This window comes from Artemia sp. Qi Xiang Cuo, chromosome 7, assembly GCF_049724085.1.
Source record: "Artemia sp. Qi Xiang Cuo chromosome 7, ASM4972408v1, whole genome shotgun sequence".
Classification (NCBI taxonomy): Eukaryota; Metazoa; Arthropoda; class Branchiopoda; order Anostraca; family Artemiidae; genus Artemia; species Artemia sp. Qi Xiang Cuo.
The window spans coordinates 38,137,594-38,153,331 of record NC_142800.1 but is presented as its reverse complement, the minus strand read 5'-3'; the positions used below and the strand labels follow the sequence as shown (position 1 = coordinate 38,153,331).

General features: G+C 34.8%; 1 protein-coding gene across 1 annotated transcript in view; it reads left to right on the top strand.

Annotated features, from left to right (window-relative positions):
- The window catches only part of LOC148950246 (uncharacterized), a 251,772-nt gene that overhangs the window by 140,861 nt on the left and 95,173 nt on the right, over nt 1–15,738 (top strand). Inside the window, exon 12 of the mRNA XM_089091811.1 lies at nt 9,050–9,297. Within this exon, the coding sequence (XP_088947937.1) occupies nt 9,050–9,297 (248 nt within the window). The remainder of the gene's footprint in view (nt 1–9,049; nt 9,298–15,738) is intronic.

Genomic DNA, 15,738 nt, shown 5'->3' with positions numbered 1-15,738 from the left:
AAGTATCAGAGTGATTAAATTCTTCATCAACATCATTTGTTTGATACATAGGATAACCTTGACAAAATCTAAATATCAGAGTGATTAAATTCCCTATCAACATCCTTTGTCTGATACTTAGGATAACATTGACAAAATCTAAGAATCAGAGTGAATAAATTTTTTATCAACATCCATTGCCAGATAACATTGACATAATCTAAGTATCAGAGTGAATAAATCTTTTATCAATATCCTTTGTTGGATACTGAAGTTTTATGTGGGTTAATTAATCTGTGTTTTCGCCAAGGAAAATTCCCAGACTGTTTTAAAGTTGCCCGTGTAACCCCAATTCATAAGGGTGGTATTCAAAATGACCCAGGAAACTATAGACCGATATATGTTTTATCCATCATTTCCCGTGTTTTAGAGAAGTGTTTTAGTATTAGAATGATGAGTTTTTTGCAGGATCATAATTTACTGGTAGAGACACAATTTGGGTTCCGTAGAAAAAGGACAACGGAACAGGCGATGATTTATTTGACAACTATTATTAATGATATATTAGATAAAGGTTTTAAAATAGGTGCTATATTTATAGATCTGGTGAAAGCTTTCGACACTGTGGATCATGAACTTCTACTTAAGAAGTGTGAGGTGTATGGTTTGAGGGGTAAATCATTAAATTTTTTAAGAAGTTTTTTAAGTAATCGTCATCAGTTTATCCAACTAAATGATTCTTCTTCCAAAAAGAAAGCGTATTGAAATAGGTGTTCCGCAAGGATCAGTTCTCGGTCCTATATTATTCTTGATATTTATTAATGATTTACCAAATTGTCTAAATAACTTTTGCTATAGAATAAATGAACTGAAGGTAAACTCGACTAATGAAACAGTTTCACTTTTTGCTGATGACACAACAGTCATTAGCACAGCTAAAACAGCGGAGCTGCTGTAGATGTTAATGAAGGAATCAGTTAATAGAATTATAGCATGGCTGAGGATAAATAAATTAAGGATTAACATGGCTAAGTCTAACTTTATTATTTTCTCACGATCATCAAACTTTTACCCATGGATCAAGGAATTAGATATGCCCAATGGCGTTATAAAACGGACTGCGTCTTTTAAATACCTTGGGATTGTGATAGATGAAACTCTATCTTTTAAGGAACATGTAACTTTAACTAGCAAAATTCTGGCTACAAATCCCAGTCTAATGAAGAAACTCCAACATTGTTTTTCCAAATATGTTCTCCGCCATCTTTATTTTTCTTTAATGCAGCCGTAAATACTCTATTGTTAGTGCATTTGGCTCTCTAATTTTTCTTCTATCCGAAAATCAATAAGAGTTCTACAAAATCATGCAGTATGAATTTTAGCTGGTATATCTCCGCGTATGTCTGTTCGAGAAATTTACCCAACTTTAAAAATTTTGCCGGCTGCAGGCCCTCGTCAATTCTATGTATTGTAGTTTATTTTTGGACTGCAGCAGGATGTTCAGCCTCGTTGTTTTGGCGATTTATTGTCCATTAAGTCTACTGTTCGTTCTCATGATACAAGGGGTAGCGCGGACTTCTGTGTACCTAGAGGTATATCTTCCCGTTCATGTTTTTCTGTTTTTTATAGAGGTACGCGGAAATGGAAAAGTTTGAATAGTGATATTAAGACTATTGGTGACCCAATATTTTTAGAAAAATCATTAAAGAACTGCTTTTTGCTGAATATGAGTTTTGACTGATTGATTGATTTATTTATTGTGGGGGTTTTGTTGATATGATGTTCCCAGAGGAAGTATAATATATGATATTATTTTGTACTTATTGTTTAGTGTGATGGTATTAGTGGTGTCGGTGGCCAAGTGTTCTTTGTTTTAAGAATTTTGTTTTCTCTATCTTCCCCACGGACAAGCTTTGCTTTTTAGGGGAGGAAGCAATAATTTTTCGTGGATATTTTTTTTTTCAATAAATCCTTTTTCAATTTCAAAAAAAAAAAAATACGACGGATAACATTGACGAAATCTAAGTATCAGAGTGAATAAATTCCTTATCAACATCTTTTATCCGATACATCGGATAGCATTCACAAAATCTAAGTTCCAGAGTGAATAAATCGTTTACCAACATCTTTTGTCGGATACCTCGGATAACATTATCAAATCTAAGTATCAGAGTGATTAAATTCTTTATCTGTATCTTTTGTCGGCTACATAGGATAACATTGACAAAAGCTAAGTATCAGAGTGAATAAATTCTTTATCAACGTACTTTGTCGGATACATAGGATAACATTGAAAAAATCTAAGTATCAGAATGAATAAATCCTTTATCAACATCCTTTGTTGGATAAATCGGATAATATTCACAGAATTTAAGTATCAGAGTGAATAAATACATTATTAATATCTTTTATCGGATACATCGGCTAACATTATCAAAATTTAAGTATGAGAGTGAATAAATCCTTTACCAAAATCCTTTGTCGGATACCTCGGATAACATTATCAAAATCTAAGTATCAGAGTGAATAAATCATTTATCAACATCTGTTGTCAGATATGTTGTTTAAAATTGACAAAATCTAAGTATCAGAGTGAATAAATTTATTAGCAACATCTTATATTGGATACATCGGATAAGATCATCAAAATCTAAGTATCAGAGTGAATAAATCCTGTAACAACATCTTTTCTCGGATACGTCAGATAATATTATCAAAATCTAAGTATCAGGGTGATTAAATTCTTTATCAACATCTTTTGTCGGCTACATAGGATAATATTGACAAAATTTTAAGTATCAGAGTGAATAAATTCTTTATCAACATATTTTGTCGGATACATAGGATAATATTGACAAAATCTTAAGCATCAGAGTGATTAAATTCTTTATCAACATATTTTGTCGGCTACATAGGATAACATTGACAAAATCTAAGTATGAGAATGAATAAATTCCTTATCAACATCTTTTGTTGGATACATAGGATAACATTGACAAAATCTAAGTATCAGAGTGAATAAATTCTTTATCAACATCTTTTGTCGGATGCATAGGATAACATAGACAAAATCTTAAGCATCAGAGTGATTAAATTCTTTATCAACATATTTTGTCGGATACATAGGATAACATTGATAAAATCTAAGTATCAGAGTGAATAAATTCTTTATCAACATCCTTTGTCGGATACATAGTATAACATTGGCAAAATCTAAGTATCAGAGTGAATCAATTCTTTATCAACATACATTGTCGTATACATAGGATAACATTGACAAAATCTAAGTATCAGAGTGAATAAATTCTTTATAAACATCCTTTGTCGGATACATAGGATAACATTGGCAAAATCTATGTATCAGAGTGAATAAATTTTTAATCAACATCCTTTGTCGGACACATAGGATAACACTGACAAAATCTAAGCATCAGAGTGAGTGAATTCTTTATCAACATCCTTTGTCGGATACATAGGATAACATTGACAATATCTAAGTATTTGAGTGAATAAATCCTTTATCAACATCATTTGTCGGATACATTGGATAATATTGACAAAATCTAAGTATCAGAGTGAATAAATCCTTTATCAACATTGGATATGTTGGACACCTCGGATAAAATTCACAAAATCTAGGTATCAGAGTGAATAAATACATTATCAACGTCTTTTATCGGATACATCGGATAACATTGTCAAAATCTAAGTATCAGAGTGAATAAATCCTTTAGCAAAATCCTTTGTCGATTGCTTCGGATAACATCATCAAAATCTAAGCATCAGAGTGAATAAATCATTTATCAACATCTTTTGTCAGATACGTCGGATAAAATTGACAAGATCTAAGGAACAGAGTGAATAAATTCATGCCCCTTCGTATTTTGGGAAAGAAAAAGTCAAATATGTATACCTTTTCTCAATAACATATACTATATGTAAACAATGAACAAATTACGTAACTTACGACCCTTACTCTCAGGTATGGGGGGATTGCCATCCCTAAACGCATAACTACTGAACCTTTCAGCATTGTTGAAAAAATTGATGCATCAAAACTTTGTTTAGATGTTTTTTGGGGGAAATAATGGGCATGGGGGAGGAGGGCTGTCTGCTCTCAAATCACTGACTCTTAAAAAGGGCACTATAACTTCCAATTTCAAATCAAATGAGCCCTATCTGAAGTCTATACGAAAAACCCATTCCACAGAGACCTTATATGCCCCCAGGGCATAACTTACGCCCCTTGCTCTAGGGCTCTGGGGGGTCGTGTCACCCCTGGAGGCATTATTGTATGTTCTTTGAATTATGTTGAACAAAATGGGTATTTCACAATTTCAGTCAAATATGTTTGGTGAAAAGATAGGTAGTTGAGGGGGAGGGTTACTAGTTGCTTAATCACTTTTGACTCTTAAAATGGAACTAGAACTTCCAATTTTCAACCAAATAAGCCACCTCTAAAGTTTACACAGCAATCCCTTCTATAAAAACCGTAAATGACATGGGCCATAATATACAACCCTTGCCCCAGGACTCTGTTAGTTTTGTTAACCCCATAAGCCTTGCTGTATGATCTTTTGACTATTTGAAAAATTTCTATTGGATACATATCGGGAAATTCGACGTGTGTGTGTGTGGGGGGGGGGGGTCTTGACCCTCTGATCACTTTGACACTTAAAAAGAGCACTAGACCTTCTGATTACCAATCCAATGAGCTCCCTCGGAAATAAATATGACCACTCTTTCTATAAGAACCTTATATACCCCCAGGGCATACCTTACAAAATTTTGCCCTGAGGGCTATGGGGGGGGAAGGGTGTCATTCTCAAAGACATAATTATTGGACCATTCAACTACTCTGAATGAAATCGCTATTTCAAAATTTTGATTGGATGTTGTTTGAAGAAATGATGAGCATGAGGGGGGGGGGGGGTGGATTCTTTCAAATTAATTTTGAATCTTAAAAAGGGCCCTATTACTTCTAATTTCAAATCAAATGAGGACCATCTGCAATTTATATGACTACCCGTTCCATAAAAACTTATATGACCGCAGGGCATAACTTACAAACCTTGCCCCGGGGTTCTGGGGGGTAGTGTCAGCCTCAAGGCATTATTATAATGTTCTTTAAACTATTTTGAACAAAGTGGCTATCTTACAATTTCAATAAGATGTGTTGGGTGAAAAGAGTGGTTGTCGGGCGGGGGGGGGACTTGTTGCCCTCCATCACTTTTGACTCTCAAAAGGGAACTCGAACTGTCAATTTTCAACCAAATGAGTCTCCGCTAAAGCTTATACAACCATCCCTTCCATAAAAAACTTAAATGCCCCCGGGGTATAACTTATAACTTTTGCCCTCAGTTTCTGGGGTTGGGTTTCTACCCCAAAAACCTTGTTGTATGATCTTTGGACTATTTTGAATAAAATGGCTATCTCAACATCTCTATTAGATGCATTTCGGGAAAACACGACGTGTGTGGGGGGGGGGGGGGAGGGGGGTATACAACTCTTGCCCTGCGGGCTGTGGGGGGAGGTGTCATGCTCAAATACATAATTTCCGGACCTTTCAACTACACTGAACAAGATGGCTATCTCGAAATTTCGATTGGATGTTTTTGGGTAAATGACGGGCGTTGGGGGGGGGGGGGATTGCCCTCAAATCACTTTCGACTATTAAAATGTGCCCTAGCCCTCTCAATTTCTAATCGAATTAGCTCTTTTTGAAGTTTCTACAACTCCTTCTATGCAAAAATCCCTGGTTAAAAAAAAAAAATAAATAAAAAAAAAAAAAAAAAAAAAAAAAAAAATGTGTCAACATCGTTCTTTACTTAGGCAGCGCTATTGTGCTGCCTATGATTAACTTTTGATTGGCTTTTGACTATTTAGGTTCAGTCATTAGCTTTTTCAATTATTCAATTATTAGAATTATTAATTAGTAATTAATAAATTATTTGTATAATTATGTATTCATATATTCATTAACTAATGAATTATGGAATTGAAAAAGAGTGATTGATCATTAGCCTGTGCTGGTAGGACCGTTTGCTTTTCATGAGGGCCTTGTCCTTTCATTAATTTATGTGATAGGTAAATTATTGGAACATATTATTAAAATATATGGAACATTGGAATATATGTAATATTGAACATATGAACATATTTAACACATGAACATAGGTAAATTATTGGAACAAATTGATTTCCTGAGTGACAAATTTAGATGTTTTGAACTGGAAATATTTTAAGTAGTGGAAACTCACCTCCCAGGCATAGAAAACGTAAAATCATGTGATTCAGGTAGGGAAGATGGAGGTAGAAAGCAGGACTCTTGATGAATTAAGGAGTAGGTAAATCTTGTCTAGGCTCGGAAAGTGTTACCAAGAAAATTCAAGGTGCACACTTTATTGCTGCAGAACCAGCAGATGGCGATGAATTTCAAATTGTCCATTTTGTTCATGCTATTCCTTAAACATTCTTTAATATGTGTTTTAATTAAAAAGTTGGCTTTAGTTCCGTTTTCTTATTTTGGTTACGTATTTCCTTTAGACAATCACATTATTCTAGTCGTTTTTTTTTTGTTTTGTTTTTTTTCCATCAATCACCACATCATTTTTAGATGGTTTATTTGGGTGATGTATTTTTTTCAGCCAATCATATTATTCTAATTGGTTCATTTTTATGACATGTTTTCCTCAGCCAATCACATTATTCCTTAAGCGCATGTCAGGAAGGGAAGCCAAATAACCACACCTTTTTTCTTCCTGTTTCAAATTTTGAGCCAGTAAAAAGAATGCAAAACCAGATTGGTATAAGTTTTAAGCTCGAAAAAAGAAAATTGCTTTTTCGTTTTCATTTCATTTCTTCTTTTGTTATATCTCAATTTCTTTTTCATTTGATTTGTTATTTCGCTTCTCAACTCTCTGCATCTCTATCTCAGCTGTCAGTTCAGGAATACCTACTGAGATTCCAAGCAAGGCTGTAACAAGAAAAGGAAATTCTTTTTAATTTAGTAACTAATATTATTTTCAGCCACAGTTTTTTCTACGAGTAAACTCTCTGTATCAGATGCGGAATCTTTATATTACGACTAAATAATTACAAGTATTCCGAGTATCTGTATTACAAGTTAAATTATGAGTGATTTCTCTGTGTGTCAGATGCTAATCCAAGAATACCTACTGAGATTTTAAGTGAGGCTGAAATGAAAAAAAACCTTCTATTTTAGGAAAATCTATTTCTTTTCGTTTCATTCTTCTTTACAAACGATAAATTATTTTAATGCAAGATAATTAATAATAATAATTTTGATTCTAAAATGTTTAGTTTAGGCAATTCAGAAATTTAAATTTTACGTCCACCATCTTGTTAACCATATGGACACAGTATATACCAAACTTAGAAATGAATAGTGATTTTGATGACTGAATCACTTTTTTCACCGGGATTGAATTGTCCAGAGGATCTTTTTGTGGGAATCAGGGGGGAGGGATTTTTCGTGTATGTGGAGCCTGGTGTCCGCCGCAACCTTATTCCGTTTTATTTTTTCTTAATCTTCAGTAGCTATATATTGAGATTAATTAGGGTTCATATAAATAAGCATGGATTAATAATGACATAGAAATACCAAGTTATACATAGGTTATACTAAGTTTTTTTGTTTTGACGAATGGTTAACGGTATTTCTTTTCTCGACAAAGAAATTAGTTTTCAACGTGTTGTTCAAACATACTAACTGAATGAGAAATTATTTTAAATATAAAGGTTTGTGCTCCCAACATTGATAGTGTGCTTCTGTCACTGTTGATATAACCAAATGAGACAAAGTCTTGTCTTGACATTCAGTGATACTGTAAAGAAATCTTTTTTTTAAGTTAAAGAGAGATTGGACCAGAAGAATGATGATAGTGTAGCAGTTTATTTTGGCTTTCTCCTCAAAAGACAGTTTTTGCTTTGGCAATTCTACTTTCCAAGTTTTCCACTTTCTACTTCCAGCTTCTACTTTCCAACTACACGTTATCTGTAGTTATATTTGAAGAGCTCATTTTGGAAGCAAATGGAATCAAAAAGTAACATTGATAGTGTGCTTCTGTCACTGTTGATATAACTAAATGAGACAAAGTCTTGTCTTGACATTCAGTGATACTGTAAAGAAATCTTTTTTTAAGTTAAAGAGTGATTGGACCATAAGAATGATGATAGTGTAGCAGTTTATTTTGGCTTTCTCCTCAAAAGACACTTTTTGTTTTGGCAATTCTACTTTCCAAGTTATCTACTTTCTGCTTTCCGCTTCTACTTCCAGCTTCTACTTTATAACTACACGGTATCTGTAGTTATATTTGAAGAGTTCATTTTGGAAGCAAATGGAATCAAAAAGTAACTTTAAAAATCTATTTCAGCAATTGCGGGGGTGGAAAACGTATCGGTATTTGGAGTTCTATGGAGCAATTTTTTCTCAGTACAATGGTGGCATAAAGCTATATGTTATCCTAACAGAAAACCATGTCTTTTAACATGCCATTTCTAAATATCTGTTCTTGCTCTTTAAAAATGTGCAAAGTTTGCGTGCATTGCCAATACAGTAATCTTTTATCTACAGAGACAAGTTTGTCTTGATCCAGAAATTGGCCAAAAACGAGAACACTAATCGCCAAAAGCAGGGTTTACATTTGGAGGGGTGGGGGATTAAGCAATCATCCTTTTAAAAAAATAATTTCTGGGACCACTCTGGCTAATCATGATAAAACGAAAAGAAACGTTAAGAAGAGAGAAACGAGGATAATAATGCAAAATTATTATTTTGCACTGAGTTCGGACAAGCGGAGGTCTTGACCAAAATATTTGCCTTGTAATCTACGTTTTTCACTGGCTGTTATTATCCTTGCTTCTCACTTCTTTACGGTTTTTTTTCTTTTCTTTTTTTAGGGTAGACTTGAAACTACATAGCAATTTTAGGGTACGTTCTTACCATCGACCAGTTCAAAAGAGGATGTTTTTTTCTGATATTTCGAGAGGCTGTCCAGTTCACAGCTGACCTTTTTTTCACTGTTAATTCTTTGATTACATTTTTTAGGTTACATAATTGAAGGTAATGTGGATAGGCGTCGTGAAGTCTTCTACTCAGATTTTTTGAGACTATTTTTAAATTTTGTTTGGGCAGAAATTCCTGCTTCTTTCAAAAAATTTGTGCCGTGGGTCATTTTCAACTATTGTAGACCTTTATGTGAAGAAAAAGCGAGTTTAGTAAGGCCATTACGTAAGCAGCATATTGGAAAACTGCTGCCAGCTTTGAATTTTTTAATTCAATCAAATGATAGCAATGTGAGTATTACTACGATCCATTATTTTATTTTATTTTCAATCAGTTTGATACGTCTAGTATTTTGTTTTTTCTCTGTCAATTTCATATATTTGTATGAAAGTAACGAAAGATTCTTGTTCATGTTTAGGGCTGGTTAAAATTGCCACGTGACTCTTAGTTCTGTTTATGATTTGCTATTAAAAATAGTATTAGTAAAGCTCCCATCAGAGGCAACGCTATAGCGTTGCCTATAGTAAAGGCCACAATGCTCCAATGTTTTATTATTTTGCTTCCCAGAGGCACTTCATAAGGAAAGAGAGGTCGTATAAACTTTGGAGGGGGCTCAATCGATTGGAAATCAGAAGTTTTAGTGCCCTTTTAAGATTCAAAAGTGATGAGAAGGCAACTAGCTCCCCCCCGTCCAACGCCTTTTTTCCCCTCAAATGCATCTGATAAAAATTTTGAGAATGCCATTTCAGTGGCAACGCTATAGTGTTGCCTATAGTAAAGGCCATACGGCTCCAATGTTTTATTATTATTACTATTATTTTTTTCCCCCAGAGGCTCTTCACATGGAAGGGGTCGTCGTGTCATTCGATTGGAAATCAAGAGTTCTAGGGCGGTTTTAAGAGTTAAAAGTGATCGGAGGGCAACTAGCCCCCCATGCCCTTATTTCCCCTAATACATCCGATAAAAATTTTTAGGTAGCCATTTTGTGTAAAATGGTTCAAAGATCATATAATAAAAACTCCGGTGTCGACACAAAACCCCAGAGCCCGGGGGCAGGTGTTCTAAGTTATGCCCTGGGGGTAAATATGACTTATGAAAGGGATGCTCGTGTAAACTTCAGAGAGGGTTCATTTGATTGTAAATTAAAATTTCTAGTTCATTTTTCAGAGTCAAAAGTGATCGAAGGGCAACTAGCCCCCCCCCTCCTTCCACGCCCTTATTTTCCCAAATGCATCAGATAAAAATTTTGAGATAGCCATTTTGTTCAAATAGTTCAAAGGTCATATAACAAAACTTCGGTGTCGACACAACCCCCCAGGGCCCGGGGATAGGCGTTGTAAGTAATGCCCTGAGAGTACTCCCTGGGGCTATATAAGGTTCTTATGGAAGGGATGCTCGTATAAACTTTAGAGAGGACTCATTTCATTTGAAATTGAAAGTTCTAGTTCACTTTTTAAGAGTCAAAAGTGATCGGAGAGCAGTTAGCCCCCCCCCTCTCCCACTACGCCTATTATCTCAAATGCATCAGATAATAATTTTGAGATAGACATTTTGTTAAAATAGTTCAAAGGTCAGATAACACTCCCCCCACGCCTTTTTTTCCCACAATACATGAGACAAAATTTTGAGATAGCCATTTGGTTAAAAATAGTTAAAAGGTCAGATGAAAAAAATTTTGTGACGATACAGCCCCCCCCCCCAGGACCTGGGGGCAGGCGTTATAAGTAATGCCCGGGACGTATATATGGTTCTTGTGGAAGGGAGGCTCGTATAAACTTTCGAGAGGAGTCATTTGTTTGTAAATTGAAAGTTCTAGTTCACTTTTTAAGAGTCAAAGGAAGTCGGAGGGTAACTATCCCCCCCCTCCACGCCCTTTTCCATCAAATGCATCAGATAACAATTAAGAGATAGCCATTTTCTTAAAAATAGTTAAAAGTTTAGATAACAAAAACTCTGGTGTCGACACAGCCTCCCAGGGCCTGGGGGTAGGCGTTGTAAATTATTCCCGGGGGCATATATGGTTCTTATGGAAGGGATCCTCGTATATACGTCAGAGAGGGCTCATTTTATTGGGAGATTGTAAGTTCTAGTTCACTTTATAAAAGTCAAAAGATATTGAAGGGTAACTAACCTCCCCGCTCGTTTTTCCCCAAATGTATCAAATAAAAATTTTGAGATAGCCATTTTGTTAAAAATAGTTAAAAAATCAGATAAAAAAAACTCTTGTGTCGAAGCAACGCCCTAGGGTTTATGAGTAATCATTGTATGTTTTGCCCCGGGGCAAATATGGTTCTTATGGAAGGATTGCTTGTATAAACTTTAGAGAGGGCTCTGGGAATTTCCCTGAAAATCTTGCAAAAAACGGAGCGGCAAAAGTGCTTGGGCCTAGAGGCGTCAAAGCTTAAATCCGATCTGGGTGGAACAAAATCTTGAGCTGGTGGGCTTTCAACAATTAATATCATTATATATCCTATAATCAGTTTAATTTATTAGTTTTTACCAAAATTGTTAATTTATTTTAGAATAGGAAAAATATTTTTAATGGGGGAATTTTGAATAACTTGAAATTTTGGCAATCAAAAACGAACAGAAATTAATTTAAAAAAAAACTTTCCGAAAAAGAAGTTTTCTAAGAAAAAATTAATGGCCATATCAACCTTTAGATCGGACGAAACAGTACAGTAACTCAAGCTCAAAACAACCAGAAATTACTAATGAAGAGTACATAAGACCCAAAACAGGCTAATAAGAAATAAACGACCATACCAAAAAACATACAACAGACGGCAACGTAAAAAAATAAAGAGATCTTGGAAAAAGCAAAGTTTAAGCGGTATATGCGAGTCAAGCTTAAAACGAACTTAAATTTTTTGCTAATGAGGTATCAATGAAACCCAACACGAACAGAAATTAAGTAAACAATCATAGCAAACAAACAAACAATAGTTACTAATATATATGAGTAAATAAATATTAAAACAAGTGAAACTTAAATTGAATATGCAAATCCAGTTTGAAACGAAAAAAAATCTCTACAAAGAAGAATTTGGGTTTTGCCTCCGTCTTTCACTGTAAAAGTCTAAAACCTACTGCCTCATTGGCGCTTTATTAAAAATGAATCATATTACAAATATTTTCTTTTGTGCTTATTACAATATTGAAAATAAACATAAAATTACAGTAAAATTAGATTTTGAACTGATGAGCTTTCAACAATTAATATCATTATATATCGAATATTTAGTTTAATTTTATTAGTCCTTTCCAAGGCTGTTCAGGACAAATATAGCTTCACTACAAACAAGAGTTTGAATACTGCCCACTTCCCTGACTGTAAAAGTCTAAAGCCTACTACGTCATTGGTGCTTCGTTGAAAACGAATTACATTAGAAATGTTTGTTTTTCCAGTTATCCCTGCGTAAGAAACGAAAGTAAACTTACAGTGAAGAAGATTCTTGACCAGCTGAACTTTCAACGGGTAAAAGACTATTGAGTCAAACGTTTTCTTCTATACTATTTTCACTACCTAAGTCTATACGAGACACACGCAGTTTTCAGTTAATTTCACGTTACTTATTATAGTTTAGACTTACACTGAGAGAAGGAGGCAAAAACCAAACTTTTTTTTGTAGAGTTTTCATTCGTTTCAAGCTTGATTTACATATTCAGTTTAAGTTTCACTCGTTTTAAGATTTATGTACTCATTTATATTAGTAACTATTGTTTGTTTGTTTGCTATTATTTTTTATTTAATTTCTGTTAGTTTTAAGCTTGATTTGCATATTCAACTTAAGCGTTACTCGGTTTTAGATTTATTTATTCATTTATATTAGTACCTGTCTTGTATTTTTTTTTTTTTTTGCTATGATTGTTTATTTAGTTTCTGTTCGGTTTGGGTTTCATTTATTCTTTAATAGTAATTTCTGGTTGTTTTGAGTTTGAGTTAGTTTAGGTTTCTTTTTATTTTGATCTCAAGTTTAATATGGCCTTTTCTTTTCTTCGGAAAACTTCTTTTTTGGAAAGTTTTTTTTAAATTAGTTGTTAAAAATAACTAAAAAAAAATCAGATAACAAAAACTCTGGGATCGATACAACCCCCCAGGGCAGAGGGGTAGGCTTTTTAAGTTATGCCCTGGGTGTATATATTGTTATTATGAAAGGGTGCTCGTATAAACTTCAGAAAAGTCTCATTTGATTGGAAATTGAAAGTTCTAGTTTAATTGTTAAGAGTAAAAGAGATCAGAGGGCAACTAATCCCTCTATGCCCTTTTTTCTCCAAACCCATCCGATAAAAAATTTTTAAATAGCCATTTCGTTAAAAATATTTCAAACGTCATATTTAAAAATTCCAGATTCGACAAAACCCCCCAGAGCCTGGGGGCAAGTCTTTTAAGTTATGCCCCGGGGCATATTAGGTTTTTATTTAAGGGGTGGTCATATTAACTTCAGAGGTGGTTCATTTGATTGAAAATTGAAGTTCCAGTTACCTTTTTATGGGTCAAAGGAAATCTATCCCCCCCCACCCTTTTCCCAAACTGCTTCTGATTGAATTTCTTATATTGCCATTTTGTTCAAAATAGACCAAAGATCATGTAACAAAACCCCAGGGATAACACAGCCCCCCCCCCCAAAAAAAAAAAACGGGGGCAAGTGTTGTAAATTATATCTTGGGGGCATATGTGATTTTTATGGATGGGATTGTCGTATCAACTTCGTAGTGGCTCATTTTGATTGTAAATCAGAATTTCTAGTGCTCTTTATAAGAGTTAATAGTGGTCGGAGGGCAACTACCTGAACCCCAAGGTCCCTTATTTTCCAAAATACATCCGATCAAAATTTTAAGATAGCCATTTTGTTCAAAATAGGTAAAAGATCAAATAACAAAAACTCGGAGGTTGACACAACCCCCCAGAGCTCAGACCAAGAGGTGTAAGCTATGCCCCGTGGGCAGGCAAGGTTTTCTGTTCGGGGAGGCTATACAAACTTCAGAGGTGGCTCTTTTGATTGAAAATTGAAAGTTCTAGGTGCCTTTTTTTAAGAGTCATCAAAAGTGATCAGTGGGCATCTGCCCCCACCCTCTCGTGCCCTCTTTTCTCCAAATGCATCCGATCAAAACTTAAAGATAGCCATTTTGTTTTAATTTGTCCAACAACTTCGGGGTAAACCTACCCCCCCCCCAGAGCCTGGGGGAAGGGCTGTAACTTACGTCCTCGGGGTATATAAGGCTCTTATGGAAGAGATGATCGTATAAAATACAGAGGCACTTTCGAGTTTTAAAAAGGGCACAAGCCACTTAAATTTCCAATTGAATGAGCCCATTTTCAAAGTTTCTACGACAACTTCTTCGATACGAAGTGCCCTGGTCTAAAGGGAAAAAAAATAATAAATAATACATTTTGCCGACATCGTTCCTATATGCCACCAGGGCATAACCTAAAACCCTTGCCATGAGGGCTGTGGGGGAGTGTCTTCCTCAAAAACATAATTTCTATCTGGAAATCAACTACGCTCAACAAGATGGCTATCTAAAAATTTTGATCGGATGGGTTTGGGAAAATGGTGGACGTGGAAGAGGTGTTAGTTGCCTTCCAATCACTTTTGACTATTAAAAAGGGCACTAGCCGTTCCAATTTCCAATCGAATGAGCCCTTTTCCAAGTTTCTTTTACAACTCCTTTGATACGAAGTGTCTGGGTATGGAAGAAGAAGAAAACTAAAAATGAATAATACATTGTGCCAACACCGTTCTTCACTTAGGCAGCGCGATTGTGCTGCCTTTGATAATTCATACATTTCATCATCTGGAAAGCACAGTTTAATGAGGGTAAAACTATTAGCATTGCCGCTTTTCTGTACTCTAATTAATTGACTTTGGGATTTAGAGAAAAAAAACTATATGGATCTAAAAAACGGATAGTGCCCTTTTTAATAGTCAAAAGTGATTGGAGTGCAAATGGGAGGATAGGTCTGTCCAACCCCGTAATATCCTCGCATTTGCAGTGCAAACGGCAGGATAGCTCTATATATTGCTTGTGAATGGTTATCTCTTGTGTAAAGTTATTTTAGTTTTTTCGATTAATTTTCTTATGTTACTAGGTTTTAGACAATAGAAAACCAAAGGTGAATAGGGCAATAAGGTTTCGATGTTTTATTGTTTTTTAGTCGTGCACTAAGATTAGTGAAAACAGGGCCACCAACGGGAAGGTTGTGCATAGCCAGCCCCGTCCGCCCACCCCTTAGGATAAAACCCGACTCCCTAATATCCTCCCATGTATAGCGCAAATGTGAGGATAGCCTTATATAGTACTTTGTTAATTATTATCTCTTTTGTAAAGTTATTTTAGTTTTTTTAATTAATATTTTTTCTTTTACTAAGTTTTAGACAATAGAAAACATAAGGTCAAAAAGACCATAAGACTTTAATGTTTTATTGGGTCTTTTTCTAAAAACTCCTGATTTTGTTGTGTACAGCCAGCCCTGCCCACCCACCCCTTAGCATTAAACCCGACTCCCTGTAATATCCTCGCATTTGCAGCGCAAATGGCAGGATAGCTCTATATACTGCTTGTGAATGGTTATCTCTTGTGTAAAGTTATTTTAGTTTTTTAGATTAATTTTCTTATGTTACTAAGTTTTAGACTTAGTAGAATAAAAAATTCTACTACTGTTACTAAGTTTTAGAATAGAAAACTAAAGGTCATAAGGGCAATAAGGTTTTGATGTTTTATTGTTT